This window comes from Engraulis encrasicolus, chromosome 17 (genome assembly GCF_034702125.1).
Source record: "Engraulis encrasicolus isolate BLACKSEA-1 chromosome 17, IST_EnEncr_1.0, whole genome shotgun sequence".
Lineage (NCBI taxonomy): Eukaryota > Metazoa > Chordata > Actinopteri > Clupeiformes > Engraulidae > Engraulis > Engraulis encrasicolus.
Genome location: NC_085873.1, coordinates 36,631,463 through 36,649,315, shown reverse-complemented (window position 1 = coordinate 36,649,315; position 17,853 = coordinate 36,631,463). Strand labels below are relative to the sequence as shown.

Genomic DNA, 17,853 nt, shown 5'->3' with positions numbered 1-17,853 from the left:
GTATGGCCAAATGTCGTCTTGTCCAGCATGTGTGTTGTCATATTTCATTGGTTCAGCAGCCTTGTGGGGGCAATCGCTATTCCGACACTTTTTAGGGGTAGGGGTTAGGGTTAGGGTTAGGGCCAAAACATACCAAGGCGGAACGGAACGGTCGCAGGACGGACGCGGTCTTTCTGCTTAGTTTTGGCCGGCGTGCTTTTCTCTGCCTTGCACACTGACAGCGTCGGCGTGCGCGGCCAGTCCTATTCAAAACCCTAGCCACAGCCAAAGCTAGCATGCTACTTTGCCATTCATTTGAATGAGACACCGCCGGTCGCCGGCGTGAAAAATAAGCTCGAGTTCTATTTTCCAAATGCAGCGCGGCGCGGAGCCGGCTCCCGCGGCGCTGACGCCCGACTACCGCCGGTTGGTGTGTAAGGACAGATAGGTTTCAATGTATTTTCACCGACGCCGGTAAAACACGTGGCCGTCCCGCGACGCTTTACCGCCTTGGTGTGTAAGACCCCTTAGGGTTAAGGTTAGGGATGTCGGAATAGCGGCATGTAGGAATAGTGGCGGGCGGTGGAAAACGTGTCAGTATTCCGACAATAGACATTAACGTCGGAATAGCGACATGTCGGAATAGCGCCACGTAACCCTTGTGACCACCACACCAAGCAGATGCACGTGTCTCGAATAATGTTGAGTGTCACTTGACCCAGTACAGAAAAGCTTAACACACCAGAATATTTTACTATATTGGGACTCATTGGGACACATTCAAATAATAATAATAAAAGAATTATACGAATAACACAAGAATAGTAGCAGATAAAGAAAACTGAGATGAAACAAACAAAAAAAATCTCTACACACCTGTACCTCGAGCCCTTAATCTTCAGGTAGACGACGGGATGAACCACAGCCATGAAACAGTCCACGCAAATGCACGCCATGAACAGAGGTCTCCCGGCCAAGTTGAAACCGTACAGCACGTTGGCTACCTTCGAAAGCGCATCGATTTCCCACACAATGTAATTGAGCACAGCTGGTATAGTGTAGAGGTTAAAGACGACATCCATGACCGTGAGGTTGAAAATGTAGATCATGTCACCGGCGTTGCTGGATTGTCCGTGGCGCTGCTTTTGAACGAGCACCCACAGGAGCCATGCGCTGGCAGGCACGCCCACACATGCTGCAGCTACGCTGAAGACAGCCCAAATCATGGCACCAATGGACATGTCATTGCAGTAGTAGTCAAAGTAGTCCTCAGTGCTGTTGGTGGGGCTGGTGATGTTTGAGGACGCAGGACTCATGATACCTAAATGTGTTTTAGAAATTAGAGAAAGGATACAGGAGAAAATACACTGAACGGCCAGTTTATTAGGAACAGCCCTCTATTGCTGGGTTGCACCCTCTTTTGCCTTAACTGCCTGCAACAATACTCGGGTAGGCTGTGGCATTCCAACTAAGATAAATTGGTAGTAATTGGCCCAAATTGTGCTAAACAAGTATCCTCATGCCATTATATCTCCTGAAACGTTGATGTAAGGCAGGGTCGATCAACATTTTCATGTTGTTGTTGACTCCCAATTTTACCCCATACCGATCTTCTAGAGTTGTTTATGGTGAGCCGTTGCAAATTGTTGCCTCATTTTCCTGTCCTTAGCTGACAGGAGTGGCACCTGGAACCAAATGTGTTTTTCTGCTGCTGTAGCCCATTTGCCTCAATATTTGATGTGCTGTGTAATCAGAGATTCGCTTATGCATACCTCGGTTGTAATGAGTGGTTATTTGCTCAAACCAGTCTGGCCATTCTCCTCTGGTAGGATGCATGCCTTCATTTCAAACAAACAGAGCCCGCAGATCATTCATACCTACTAGTATATCCATGTTAAATAAGACAACTGTTAGACTGAGTAGCACATTGCACTTTGGTACTGAATAACTGCACTTTACCTGTGTTTAAGTTGGGTTTTTTGTCAACCTGTCGTCTTGTCCAAGAGGGAAGGTGAGTGTTGCGTTTGTCTACTGTGTTTTTGTATTGCAATGTCTTTGTAATTCTGTCAGATGCACTGAAAATGAAAATGGCACAGAACAATTTTCCGAAAGGACAATAAACTATCTATCTATCTATCCATCTGACCTCTGCCATCAATAAGGCATTTTTGCCCACAGAACCGCCGTCACTGTACAGTACATTTTTTCTTTTTCGGACCATTCTTTGCAAACCCTAGAGATGGTTGTGTGTGAATGTCCTAGTAGTATTTTCTGAAATACTCAAATCAAGCCCTTTCGGCACCAACAGCCATAACACGTTCAAAGTCATGTAAATAACCTTTCTTCCCCATTATGATGCTCGGTTTGAACTGCATCAGATTATCTTGACCATGTCTACATGCATAAATGCATTGAGTTGCCACCATGTGAGTGGCTGATCAGAAATTTGCCTCTATGAACAGTTGTAAAGGTGTTCCTATTAAAGTGGCCGGTGAGTGTACATCAAATGAACATTAAATGAAAGTTAGGAAATGGATAGCACTCAGTTTTTTTCTTCTTTCTTGTTCTTTTCTCTTTATTTAAACATTGCAGGGACTATATGACAGACGTTTCGGCTGCACAGAGCCTGCTTCAGCGTGGCCTGATTAGGTAGTATAGAATGTGCAGGAAGAGATTGGGTATAGGGCTGGGAAATAACCCAGGACGGGCAACATACATTGATGGTATGGTGCATTAATGTCAATTTCCTTGTATGGCCAGTGCATGTGAAGAAACTGACAATAAAAGCGTACTTGACTTGACTTGAGCTGCCCCATATATATAAACTTTATTACAGGCTCAGGGCCCAATAGGCAGACACACAACATATACATAGAAATAGAATGTGCAGGAAAAAGAAGAAATAATAATAATAAAAAAAAAACAGCAATGATGCCAAAGCATATACAAACTATGTCATGACGGTCTTAAAAGGCAGCCATACCAATGTTTCCACATATATGATTGGTATCGGACAGAGCTATATCTGGCACTTGTGAGCATCATTATAACCATAGTCCACAGGGGAGCAGAAAAAGTTCCCCAGGTCCTATATTCCCTGGGTCCTATGTTCCCCGGTCTTTGTATGGGACCGGGGAATTTAGGACCCTTTTTCTAGAAAACGGTGTTCCCTGCATTGTACAGTATCTAATCCTTCCCAAAACCATCCCTAAACCTACTGTAACCCGTCAGTGATGCAATGTTTCTTAGTTGTAAATTTGTGCCCTGACCAAAACTATCCCTAAACCTAAACTGTTACAGGTGCAACAACAACCTGCACTTTGCCAGGCAGCAGCAGTCTACTTGGAAGCAGCGGGGAACATTTGAAAAAAGGGTCCCAAGTTCCCCAGTTGCGGGGAATATAAGACCAAGGGAATATAGGACCCAGGGAACCTAGCAGCCTGATCTCCAAAAATTCTGTGCTCCTGGACACGCATGTTAAGGACACGAAATCCGTGTCCAGGAGCACGGATTTTACCAAAATTCCGTGCCCCTGACACGGAATTGTTTTCCGTGATGGGCACACGGAAGTGCTTTCTATATTCCCACAGCACTGTGTTAAATCTATCATTAGAAAATATATACCAAATGCTAATCCTAAACAAAATAATGCTACAGCAATTTAAGTTGTGCCCTGACCCATTAAAGACATATTTTTGAGAAATACCTTTTCCAGTTGGTTGATAGGCTATCAAATTCATATAATGAATGAAAGAATACTAGCTGTGCCCAGACCAAAACAATCCCTAACCCTAGCCTGTCAGTAAGAAATGTTTTTTTGAGAAAAAATATTTGAAATTAGAAAAATCCTGAGAAAACACAAGACTGTGGAAACATAGAACTGTGGGAGTATAGAGAGAGCACTTCTGTGTGTCCATCACGGAAAATAATTCTGTGTCCAGGAGCACGGAATTTTGGCAAAATCCGTGCTCCTGGACACGGATTTCGTGTCCTTAACATCCGTGTCCAGGAACACGGAATTTTTGGAGATCATGTTGCACATAGGGATGACCCCGTCCACAGCTGTCCCTGTCTTTCTAAACTTCCTATGCAGTTGTCAGCACCTTCCCTGAGCCAGGCATAAATTGCACCGTGCACATTCAATCCACCTTTTTTCAGGACACAAGCAACAATCAAAATAATCGCAACATGATATAAGCTACACAGATATTTTAACTCACCCGTGGTCTTATTATTAGGCTGGTTACATATGGATGTCTGTGTGTCTGTAGAGTTAACACCATTATGTCACGGTAGGCTGCCAGTCCCCATATATGCTGTACAGAATACAATCAACCGCGATAACAGATAATCTATACAAATTTGAATGCCGAAACATGTGACTGGAATATACAAATGTTTATTGTACGGTGGTACTGTCTCTCCCTCCCATTGCCACTGTGCAATTTTCTGCCACTCCAGCCCCTCGATGCAGGGGACTTTCAAGGGGGCCTATATGGGGCTCTGGGGGGGGGGGGGGGGGGGGGGGGGGGGGGGGGGGGGGGGGGGGGGGGGGGGGGGGGGGGGGGGGGGGGGGGGGGGGGGGTGTATATAACAAGCTCTATAACCTGACCAGCTACAAGCATTCATTGAGGGCAGGTGAGGCAGGGCCTCACACGCCTCACTAGTCAACTTCCAGACATCATGAGATGCAACAAATGGGCGATTCTCCAATTAGGGGACAATTTGACCTGGACAATTTCAGAAAACGTGAAAACTGAACAATTGGTAGGCTTATACTTAGTATTCACATTCTGACGATGACTGAAGTGATAATGTGAAGTGTTGGCAGTGATAATGTTACATAATTAATATGACTTTTTTGATATTTTTGACAGACCAAGCAAAGAAAATGCCATTTCCATCACGGAAGTAGTACTGGAAATGACGGTTGTGGAAATTACATTTCCTCACTTTCCCTCCAAAAATCTCATGCTAGCTAAGTAGTCTTGAGATCATGATCACAAATCACAACTAACAAACGTTGTAAATACTGATTTTTTTTAGCCTAGCGAGCCAGACCCGTACTGATTATATAACACATATTTACCTTGATTTTTTTTGTTTTTCTTACCCCCTGTGGGCACTCTGGCATCAATCCCTGGGAATCCCTCTGAAGATTATTTTACTGTGGTTACTGACAAAATATTTCACAATATTTTCACAATATTTATTTTTAATACAATACATGTTTACTTACATGGATGTAAATTAATGTTTTATGATTGGATTTGACATTAGTTTATAATTCTATCATTAAGGTAAACAAAGGGTTCTAAGTTCCCTGGTTCTAAGGTTGAAAAAAGGGTTCTAAGGTCCCTGGTAGCGGGGAACATAGGACCTGGGGAACATAGGACCTGGGGGAACATAGGGATGACCCAGTTTAGGGGAGCAACAACCACGTTTTTTGCTGCCATGCATTTAGATGGGAGTTTTTCTCCTCAAATGGTGCTCTGAGGCAGGTACGTACTGGACATATAAAAATAGTAAAACCGTATACACACAACACAAAAATGTGCATTTCGTATTCCACGAATCACAGGGTGCTGATGTTGTGATCATCCATTCCAGACAGACAGAAAGGCAGGGAGATCATTTCCATGAGTGCAAACAATATATATAACATGATCGATGTGCTCTTAAACTTTACATATACTCAAATGGCTCTCGTCACCTTACCTTACCTGGTGCAAAGTGCACGTGGACACCTCACCTGGCGTTGCTGTGTATAACAGGGAGTGCATTCCAATATGCAACCTTGCATCCTCCACTTGAACTTGTGGCCTTTGCGTTTTGCTGAGGCCCCGCCTCCGTGGAGAAAACGAGCAAGTTTCCCCGCTGTCAGCCTAGCCAAAACAATTTTTGGGGGACTATTCTTCATTAACCATCCTGTTTGACTTTTTTAGAAAATGACTTTACAATTGAGCTGTTGCGAGATATTGAAATATAATGTTGTTGTCAGTGATGTCACCATGACGTATTACTTCCTGGTACAAGGCCACAAGCACAAGTGAAGGACGCAAGGTCGCATATTGGAACGTACCCAGGGAATCATGGCCGATCTCAACATATAGTTTTGCTCGCTCTCTTGGGGAGAGAGAGATGGGGAGGATTCGGCAAATGACCCGGGCCGCAATCAAACCTGGGTTGTCAGCGTATATCCAGTGCCCTACCGTTAGGCCACGTCAGGGCCTAACCTTGACTTTTGTCCGTACACAAAGACAGACACGACTGCGGTGGTACTGGGTACTAAGCGAAATTAAGCTTTATTCAGAATTTAAGCGACTTAATTCCGAACTAAATGTCTCACGTAACACAAAGTGCTCATCTAGCATTGTTTCAAAGACAAAATGAGTGATCAGCACTAGAATGAGTGAAAGGGCAGGTGCACCTGCTTTTACCTTTGGAAGCTAATTGTCCTGTTTGAGACAACAACCCACACCTGTCCTCACTTAAAACTGGCAAACTAGCTCATTAGGAGTCAAGCTTAAATACCTGTGTCTGGCTGGCCGGCTCTTTCACACGCTTACGGCTCCTAGTTGAGGTCAGGGAAGGTCAGGTCGGTGCAACACTTTCTCTTACTCTTCTACATCACAATACTAGATCATAGGTGTATCTGTCAACACTCATTTCTGGTCATTTTAAGATAAGGAACTTTTATTGTCTGCTTGCACAGACATTTGTCTTGCATGACACTTCTCCACAATCCACATGTAAACACAATTTTTATCTTGTCTACCTCAACTCTCAGAGTATGTTTTTTTGCACTTCAAAAGAAAGAAGTCTACCGCATACTTTGTTGACTTTATGCTCGTTTATTAGAGCGAGCAACGCGTTTCACCTCAGTGTGTCATCAGGCTCGCTCAGGTATACCAATATACCAATACCTGAGCGTAGCCTGATGACGCACTGAGGCGAAACGCATTGTTCACTCTAATAAACGAGCATAAAGTCAAGAAAGTGTGCGGTAGACTTCTTTCTTTTGAAGTATTGGAGATTCCTGCGTTTACCAGCACCTAGGAGCTGTGCATGGAACTTTGTACTGTTGTATGTTTTTTTGCATGTTTGTCTACACAGAATCTTTTTGCACATTGCCTTTTTATTTTTATTTTTTATTTTCCCCCTCCCTGTCTATTACCTGTCTTATATGTGTCTTTAAATGTCCATGTGGGCATTATGTGTATTTTATGTAAGCTACTACTTGACATCTGGGTTACCCTGGTTTTCGGGGATCAATTAAGTTACTCTACTGTACTTGGGTCTTGTGCAGGGCCAGCGCCAGCTTTTGGAACAGTGTTGTGGACGGTGAATCTGCTCAGCCATGTTCAGAGAAGCGAAAACCTGGGCGTTCTGGCGCGCCGTCCTCGCGGAGATGGTGGGCATGCTCCTCTTCATATTCATCGGCATCACGGCCGCCATCGGAAACCACAATAACTCCGGCCCTGACCAGGAGGTGATTTTAAATGACAACACCCACCCCCTTCACCCCCACCCCCTTCACCCTGAATTTGAGCTGCTCCCCTCAGGGAGGCGCTACAGGGCACACATTACAAGGAAAAACATCTACAAACATTCATTCATACCCAACGCAATCTCCATGGTTAACAAGCAATGGAAAAGCTAACAAAACAAGGGACTGGATCTGGTACCTGACTTGTAGTGTATATGATGTGTATGCTGGGAAGGGTGGCTAGAGGGAGGGGATGTATGCAATGCTTTGTGTGTATTTATGTTTTGAGTGTGTGTTTTCAATGGAGTGAATGTACATGTTTTTATGGTGAGATCAAAGACAAATGCCATGCTTGCATGACTATAAAGTATATTCTATTCTATTCTAGGTGAAGGTGGCTCTGGCGTTTGGGTTGGCCATTGCCACGCTGGTGCGGACTCTGGGGCACGTTAGCGGCGCGCACCTCAATCCTGCCGTCACGTTGGGCCTGCTCGCTAGCTGCAAGATCAGCGTGCTTCGGGCTGTGTTCTACATCGTTGCTCAGATGGTGGGGTCTGTAGCAGCCAGCGCAATTGTTGTTGGACTGAGACCCACGAGCCTGAATGCTCTTGGATTAAACGAGGTGTGTAAACTTGCATTTTCACCTTGTTGAAGCGTTTTCAAATGACATGCTGTACTGAACTGTGCAAACTCACACTTCCTTGTAAGGTGCTGTTTCCACATAGCCGGATTTTTTTCCCCCTCCTGTTTACATTGGTTTTAGCCTTCCGTCTCCATGTAAGCAGACTTTTAAAACCCCACATAAAAAAAATCTGGCTTTTAAAACGTCCCATTTAGGGGGCTAAAACGCACCTGATCCAATGGAGTTGTTTCCACCTAAACAGGAGAACAAAAAATCTCCATATTTAAAAATATCTGGCTACGTGAAAATGGCACCGAAGACTAGACATTCTGTTAATTAGATGACTTTTTAAAATTTATTTCATTTTTTAAATTTATCTTCACAGCTGAATGGAGTCACGCCTGTTCAGGGTTTTGGCGTGGAGTTCCTGCTTACACTGCAGCTTGTCCTCTGCGTCATTTCCAGCACGGATGAGCGCCGATATGATGTTGGCAACTCTGCACCACTGGCTATCGGCCTGTCTGTAGGCCTCGCGCACCTGGGAGGGGTAAGTGAACTGAGTGGCTACGGTTACATGAGACATTTAATTCAAAATTAACTCACTTTAATTCTGAATAAAGCTTAATTCCGCTTTGAAAACATAATGTAAACACTTAATTCGTAATTAAATGTAAGTGATTCAGATTGATATAGATAACTTTATTAGTCCCATCATAAGGGCAATTCAGTTTGCGGTCCCAGTCTCCCATCAGTCAATGAATAGATAGTATAAATTAAAAAAAATAGAAAATGGAATACAAAACCTAAAAGAAACAAAAAACAATAAATAAATAGGAAAACAAAATACATACACATTTTAACACATACATTCAAACACCCTGTCCTGTGAACTGACTGGCTACGGTTACATGAGACATTTAATTCAGAATTAACTCACTTTAATTCTGAATAAAGCTTAATTCAGCTTTGAAAGCATCATGTAAACACTTAATTCAGAATTAAATGAAGGATTAATGGGAACTTGAAGGAATTATTAATTCAGAATTAAAAATATCATGTAAACATAACTGTCTTCTGTGAATAAGGGTGTATTTGTTGCTTTCGATTTTATCAAGCCTGTTCATGTGTAACAAATATATGGAGTTTATTTACAAAGCGGTGTATCCACATTTTTTGACTTTTGCATTTTAGTATTATAAATGATTATTCAGAGGTGCTGTCACCTATGTGTGAATTATTGCCATTCAAATATAACATATTTTTTCAAGCTATATAAAATGCATTTGGCAATGGAATACCCAATACAAAAATGTCAATTTCCCAACATTCTACAAAATGGAAATGCACCGTTTTGCAAATGAAGTCTTCATACCTTGTTGGAATCGATTACTTTATATATATATATATATATATTTTAATTCATTGGTTTGCTTTGCTATGGGGCACCTAAGTCACACCCTCTACTTCCTGGTTCATGGGGCAGGGGGAGTCAAAAAATAATTACTGGGCTTGAAAATGAGTATTTTCTTGATACCAATCCAAACCTTGGACCTCCACCTATGCACCACACATCCAAAAATCAATCATTTTCAAGCCCAGTAATCATTTTTTGACTCCCTCTGCCCCATGAACCAGGAAGTAGAGGGCGTGACTTAGGTGCCCCATTGGGCTTGTGTTTATCTCCCCTCAGATCAGTTACACTGGGTGTGGCATCAACCCTGCTCGTTCCTTTGGACCAGCTGTGATCCTCCAGTCCTTCAACAACCATTGGGTATGGTCTTTCTTTTAGGGCAGTGGTTCCCAACCTATGAAGGTATTCCAAGTGGGCCTTGAAATCATTTCTCAAAAATAATCATATTTTGGTGTGCATTGCTGTTGATTTAGTTGAGTAATATTCTTAATTGGCTCACAGGTGTGCCGCTAACATTTTTGACAATTTTGAATGAGCCCCAAGTTGAAAAAGGTTGGGAACCCCTGCTTTAGGGTATCTTGAGTTCCATGTATATTTATAATGTTAGATGCTGTTGTGCCACCTGATGTCTGAGCCCCCCCCCCCCCCCAAAAAAATCTTTGACCCATCTACTACCTTTTAAGTGGGAGTGGGCGTAACATGAAATTACCCCCCCCCCCCTCTCTCCAGGTGTATTTAACTTAAAGTGATACTGTCCCATTTTTGGAAATAAGCTTATGTTACACCTCCCCTTGAGTTAAATAATAGGCTTTTACCGTTCTCCTATACTTCCAACCGTTTTCTAGTTATGGAAGTTCAAATTTTACCTCCAAGCTAGCAGTTAACATTGAGTCCTATGAGACCAGTTAGCCGCCAGCTGGTCTCATAGGACTCAATGTTAACTGCTAGCTTGGAGGTAAAATTTGCACTGCCATACTCAGAGAACGGCAGGAAGTACAGGAGAAAGGTAAAACTCAATCATTTAACTCAAGGGGAGGTGTAATATGAGCCTATTTCCAAAAATGGGACAGTATCACTTTAAGACTCGTTTTCTTCTCCCCTCTCTCTCCAGGTGTATTTAACTTGAGAGTCGTTTTCTTGCTCCCCTCTCTGTGTAGGTGTACTGGGCAGGGCCCATGAGTGCAGCAGTGGTGGCCGCCCTCATCTATGACCTGATTCTCTGCCCCAAAATTGGCGACCTTGCAGAACGGCTGAAGGTCTTGTGCGACGGAGAACTTCCAAGCGATCAGGAGCCTCTGCTGAAGGTCGGAGAGGGTGACGAGTAGTGTGACACTTGCAGCATGCACAAAAACTGTTAAAAAAAAACCTAAAGGATAATAAAATATATATTTGTACAATAATTGATTCCTAGTCATTTTGTGAAGCCTGAGATTGTTGGGTGCAAGTTTGCTGCAGAGATGGCAAGCAGAGGGCACAAAGGATTTCTTGGGCTCTAATTCAAAGGTTTTCTTTATTACTCTGAGATGACTTGCAGTTTGTCTAAATTGGTGAAACTTGTATGCTCTGTGTAGTATAGAGTCCAGCATTTTGGTTGAAGCCGCCACCTTTTACTATGCTGCTTTTTTGCACGGTTTTGCAAATGCAAGTGCTTGGGATTATTAAAAAAAAACAATAGATAAGCTATTTATTTGGGGTGGGGGTTCATTTTTTCACATTTTTATCTGAAATTGCACAACAGCCTGATGTGAACACATTGTCCATATGATCACGTTATCTATTGTGAATATAAACATCTGATACTATCATAATAAAACAGAAAATGAATTGAGTGGTACATTATCTAAGACTAGCTTGGTGTCCTCATTTTCTCAAATGACACCTGGGCCATCTATTTGCAGGTTCACCACTTAAGTTTGATTAACTTAGCCATGGTTTGTCACTTGACCAGATTCATGGTGCATTTCAAAATGCAGACTCCCCGTCCTCCACTTGTACTTGTGACCTTGCCCCGCCTCCATAAAAAAACAGTTTCCCCCGCTGTCAGCCTAGCCACAACTTTTGGGGGACTTTTTCGTTCACCATCCTGATTGCAAATGAGAATGTAAATTGTGCTTTTGCAAGCTATTGAATTTTCTGTTGTCAGTGACGTCATCATGAGGTCACAAGCGGACGAGTCGGCAAGGGAGGACTGGAGTCCGCATATTGGAATTCACACTGTGAATACCCACCCTGCAGGGGCCAGAGTTATAGACCTTAATGTGTTTATTTTGCCAACCCATCAGTCCTCACCCACACCCATCATCCATCATAATGGCAGCTATGATTGCTGTCCAACACCTGCGTATTCAAATCACTGAGGTGCACCTACCTGTATAATGTAGGCTACTTCAGCGCTAAGGTGTTTCCACGTAGCAGAATATTTTTTTTGCAGGGTATTTTTTTTCTCCTGTTAGGTGTAAACGCAACATGTGGATAAAAATAAATCCTCCATTGTAACGAATGCGTTTCAGCCCCCTAAACAGGACATTTTTCTCTCCTGCTTTTTATACCTGGATTTTAAATATCTGCTACGTGGAAACGGAAGGCCAAAACCAATGCAAAACCAATACAACCAGGAGAAAAAAATATCCACATATAAAAATATCCAGTGTAAACGGCACCCAAGAGAGTGGCAGTATGTTCTTTTTAATATTATTATGAAATGGTAATCTCGACAGGTGGAACCCAAATCTAAAACATTAGTCACGTTTCTATGGACAGTTTCCCTTCAGAGAGATTGAAGATAATTGGTTTTGAAACAGGCACGCTGTTTATTACATGATCAGTTTCTGTATTTACTCTTAAACACCTAATATACAGTGCCCTCCATAATTATTGGCACCCCTGGTTGAGATGTGTTTTTTAGCTTCCAATTATTTTATTTTTTTTCTAAATAATATGGGACCTTAATGGAAAAAAAGAGAAAAATCCAACCTTCAATACAAGTGCATTTATTCAGTAGGGAAAAAATCCCACATAAAGAAATAATTATTTGACATCAAATAATGTGTGTCACAATTATTAGCACCCCTGGTGTTAATATTTTGTACAACCCCCTTTTGCCAACAAAACAGCACCTAATCTTCTCCTATAATGTTTCACAAGATGGGAAAAGACAGAAAGAGGGATCTTCAGCCATTCCTCTTTGCAGAATCTCTCTAAATCATCCAGAGACCTGGGTCCTCTCCTCTGTACTCTCCTCTTCAGCTCACCCCACAGGTTCTCAATGGGGTTGAGGTCAGGGAACTGAGATGGATATGGGAGGAGCTTGATTTTGTGTCTGGTGAACCATTTCTGTGTAGATTTGGCCATATGTTTAGGGTCATTGTCTTGCTGAAAGACCCAGTGACGACCCAGCTTCAGCTTTCGGGCAGAGGGCAACAGATTTTGATTTAAAATGTCCTGGTATTTCAAAGCATTAATGATGCCATGCACCCTAACAAGGTTCCCAGGGCCTTTGGAAGCGAAACAGCCCCACAGCATCACTGACCCACCCCCATACTTCACAGTGGGTATAAGGTGCTTTTCAGCATGCGCATCTTTCGTGGTACGCCAGACCCACTTAGAGTGTTTGTTGCCAAAAAGCTCAATCTTGGTCTCATCTGACCAAAGCACACGGTCCCAGTTGAAGCCCCAATACCGCTTGGCGAACTCCAGACGCTTGCGTTTATGATTGAGAGTGAGGAAAGGTTTTCTCCGTGCATGCCTCCCAAACAGCTTGTTGGCGTGTAGACAGCGCCTGATGGTTGATTTGGAGACTTTGTGACCCCAGGATGCTACCATTTGTTGTAATTCTGTAACAGTGAGCTTTGGAGATCTTTTGATTTCTCTTACCATCCTCCTCACTGTGCGTGGTGGCAAAATAAACTTGGGTCCTCGTCCAGGGGTGGATTTCTCGAATCCGACCAAAATTAGCCTTCGGACCAAGTAAGTACGAACGAAGTCCGACACAACAACTAACCAACAACGATGATTTCTCGAAAGCCTCAAACCAACAAAGTCCGATGTAGGTACGAAGTAAGTCCGATGAAATTCCAACCAAGTAAGTTCAGACGCATGATGAAGTTGTCGGAAATGCTCGGAGTGTCTCGCCTCAGCTCGGGTGCATTTGTCGCAAAGCAGTGACGCTGTACCACACAGTGCCTGTCAAATTCAGGCTATACATCTATCAAAGTCCACAAATCTTTGTCAACACAATCATGTCCCCGACTTCACCCCTCTTCAACTGCAGTTACCAAATGCGACATTACAATCCACCATGTATTATTTGTAGATTTTGCATGTTTAATATTGTAGGCTATAACCTACCACTAATATCATGGAAGTACGGTTGGTGGGTGAGTGGTTAGAATGTCGGAATTTTATACACGTTTGCCGTTTCCTTATCGGAGGCGTGAGTTCAATCCCCGGTGAATATAGCCCTAGGCTATATAATAACCACCCATCACATCTTTTTTCCAGAACGGCAAGCGAAGTCAGTCATTCTCACGCTCATGGGCAACGCAACACTTTCAACAGGTCATGGCCAGGCAGATTGCAGTTAAATGTTGCTTGAAATGATAACTGAAATTACGCTTGAGAATTAATAAAACATATCAGAATGTTTCTTTAATTTTCCAGTCTGCACGCGTCTTTACGCGCAACGTAAGCGGGTGGAACTGCCATCATTGCCGTTGTACATAAAGACCCGCAGGAAGGGACCTATGGAAGGGGGCGTTAATGTCTGTAAACATGGCACATTCAAAGTCCTTCAAGGTCGGAAAAGACCTGTTAACACAAGCATATCCCCAAAATCCACCCCATTAAATGCAATAACCAAATGTCGGTCTACACATCACCATCAATGAAGAGCAATGGGCGGTGAATTGTAAGCGCGAAGGCATTTTCAGTGTGACAAGATTTCGATTCCCTCAGTAAGATAGGCCTACATTAAACGCAGGTGCCTATTCCTCTGCGCAACTGTTTATCCAACCTCTGTGTGTGTGCGTAAAGTGGCCGATCCACGCGTGCTGTTGGGCGCGCTTGTGGAGCTCTGGCATCCGAGAGTCTTTGCCTCGTAGCCACGCACGCAGTCACATTAAGGCCAAGTCAAATTGCTTTTCACCTGTATTTTAGAAAAACACAAAACGATGGCCCAATTCACACAGATAGAGAAAGAATGACACAATGCGCTGTGTTGTTTTCTGATCCCCCTGACTGCACTGCACTTCGTGCGCCATGGGCCATGGCGCTATTTGGAGTGTGCTCACTGCTGAAACAACATTTGCTTTAACAGTAGCCTATTGGCCGGCTACTTGTGACAGACCTATAGTAGAATTGAAATGAAAAGAAGAATATGAATACTATAAGACCTTCTTGTCATCACGCTCGCCTTTCCGAGTGCCTTCCCATTACGCACTATTTCAACATACTAGGGCAGTTGCATAATGTCCATTATTTGAACTTGTTGTAGTCTACGATGTAGTTTGGAGTTCTTGTGGACTAAGGCATAGCCTACAATGCAAGGAATAGGCCTACAAGAAGGATAACCGCACACTGGTGCCTTTTAAAAATAATAGTGAACAGCGCATTTCGCAATGGCAACTTATAGGCTACATGTATTTCCATGTAGCCTATGCTTGTTGGAGTTTAATCAAAATGTGCTATTGGCTTTGTTATGTGTGGAGATATGTGAGCAATTAAATAATCTACATTCATGCGAGATGCTGCTTTTGGTGTGGGTTCAAATCCCGATGGTAATCAAACGGTTCTTTTTTTGGCGCAGCTTTGATTGATCGGAGCTCGTGAAGCACGATAGTGGAACATATAATTTCCTACTATATTTGGACAATATTTTTATCCCCTATTTGAATATTGTGTTGGTGGGGGGTTTCAGCCCTGTTCGTAACATGACTAGACATTTGGTGTAGTATGGGTCGGAGGCTTGTGCACTTGGTGGCAGTAATCGATCGATGTTGCTTGAACTCTGCCTGAACCCGCCCCAAACCACGAGCAAGAGTGACGTGCTTCCCAAAACAAAGGTGAACTAGCTAACCATGCTAGTCGTTCCAATTCCGACAGTAGTACTAACGAACAGCCCCTACTTCGTTTTGCAGGAACACCTGCGTCGTTCGCACCAACATCGGACGAACGACTAACTACATTACTTGTAAACATTGGTACTTTGTAAGTCCGAACGAAGTGTTCCAGAAACAATTTTGTCGCAGCTGGGTGGTTAGTTGCTACATTAGTTAGCAACGAAGGTTTCGAGAACGGTAGCCCAGGCTTGTTTACCACTGTTCCAGTTGTTTTGAACTTCTTAATTATTCCTCTCACAGTGGATATGGGCAGCTGCAGTTGAGTGGCAATCTTCTTGTAGCCTCTGCCTGACCTGTGAAGGTCGACGCACATCTGCCTCACTTGTATGCTGTGTTCCTTTGTCTTTCCCATGTTTAAGAGTGGATAAGAGAAATGGCCTCGGTGTCACATCATATTTATACCCCAGGGAAACAGGAAGTGATGAATTACTAATTAAATGTTCCTACATACTCTGGTAAACTTTGTAAACTACTGAAGAAATGACAGAAATGCTTCAATTATATTTATTTCCTGGGAATTGTTAAGGGTGCCAATAATGGTGGAACAGGTGATTTAATGAAAAATAATTATTTTTTAGTCAGGGATTTTTTTATTTTCTTACAATTCATTTGAGTTGAAGGCTACATTTTCCTACAATTTTCAGTGTGACAGTATTCTTCTGCAATAAACACTGAATTTATTTTAAGGCTTTTAACACATCTCAACCAGGGGTGCCAATAATTATGGAGGGCACTGTAATCAGTTTAAAAATGTAAAGCGCATATTCACAGAGATTATGTGACCGTGTTCTTGAATATTTAGTAGGTTTATACATTTAATCAGATCAAAAGTTCTGGGTATCCCACCTGCGTTCACTTAACCACACCTATATTCAAATGTGTCAGTGGTGACCACACCATCGCATCTTATCCAAGAGGTTGAATAAAAACATCAACATTAGATGAGGCAGCTATTCTCTGGCACTGTATGCTAGAACCAACAGGATGCCTGGCGGTTTAGGAAGCGCGTGAACCTGTCACAATCAAGGTACAATACTTTGGCTTTATGCCCCTTAAAATTAATGGACATGTACTGTATGTCATGTATTATATACTTTTTAATTTGTGCTTTTCAGTGGAGTCAGCTCGAAAATCTCTTCTGACTGAAGATAATATGATATGTCAGTACACTGAGTGCATTGGGTACCCCTTTAGAAAGAACGTGAAGCAGGTTTGAGGTAAATTTAGTAGAGAGAGTAATAAGCGGCATTTGTGTGGTAATCACATGAAAATGTTCTCATCGGTGTCCAAGAGAGCATATCATGAGGTCAAGGGAGAGGTTCCGAGGCACTCAGAAGTGCGATTTAAAGTTCTTCATTATTTTGTGGACATCAAGCCGATCATATCATATGACTGGTGGACAAAAGGACACAATATTTGGATTTAAAGGGACACTGTGCAGGAAATGGTCAAAAAAGGTACTGCAACTATGCTGCTCATTGAAATTGGGCTGCCTCTTGCCAAATTTGATCTTTACATGAAAGTTTACTAAGTAATAAACAAATATTTTCTAGTATGGTACAAGTAGTCATTTTTGCAGCTAAAAATGGCTAATTTTGGACATTCAAAATGGCGGACCATGGAGAAGATCCCCCTTTTCATGTATGAAAATTGCAATTTTTCCAGTCATAATGATTACTTAGAATTTGACGGTGGTGGTAAGTATTCATGAAAAAGGTAACATTAGTGAATGGGCAGCATGAATTCTGGAAATAAACATCTAAAAATCTCACACAGTGTCCCTTTAAACAAAACAAAAAAACACCTGTGTGGTAAGTTTAATGGTGTTGAGGGTGGAGATAAGGTATTCGTTATTTATCTCAAATAAAATGAAGTAACTTAACATCAGCATGTACTCACATCACAAATTCTCTCTCACACACACACGCACACGCACACACACATGTATCTTGTCCACGTAAAAATAGCCTACATAGCATCTTTTCACACCTTTTCTTTTCCATTACTGTTACGTAATTGGCACTTGCCAACCAGCCAAATATTGGTAAAACTTGGCTGGGCTAGAAATAATTAGGCAGGTAATTTACTCTTATGACAGAGTCTTCCAATCAGAATCTACAGAATCTACTGGTATATGGAGGGCCTTTTCATGGTAAAGTTTGGGAAGCCCTGCAGTGGCCGGTGAGTGAACAACTGAGAGTGCGTATTAATGTGCGAGCTTGCCTCCTCCACTTGC

The 17,853-nt window shown here is 42.6% G+C and overlaps 1 protein-coding gene across 2 annotated transcripts; it reads left to right on the top strand.

Annotated features, from left to right (window-relative positions):
- The first annotated feature begins 6,493 nt into the window (after positions 1-6,493).
- Positions 6,494-11,325, top strand: LOC134466830 (aquaporin-1-like). 2 transcript variants are annotated; one of them, XM_063220714.1, is made up of 6 exons: positions 6,494-6,577; positions 7,289-7,471; positions 7,857-8,090; positions 8,476-8,637; positions 9,781-9,861; positions 10,659-11,325. In XM_063220714.1, exons 2-6 carry the CDS (start codon positions 7,340-7,342, stop codon positions 10,824-10,826), a joined length of 777 nt encoding a protein of 258 aa, XP_063076784.1. In that variant the 5' UTR covers positions 6,494-6,577; positions 7,289-7,339; the 3' UTR covers positions 10,827-11,325. The 2 variants fall into 2 exon arrangements, with proteins under 2 accessions (XP_063076784.1, XP_063076785.1); XM_063220715.1 differs by having other exon boundaries at positions 6,543-6,572.
- The last annotated feature ends 6,528 nt before the right edge of the window (positions 11,326-17,853 follow it).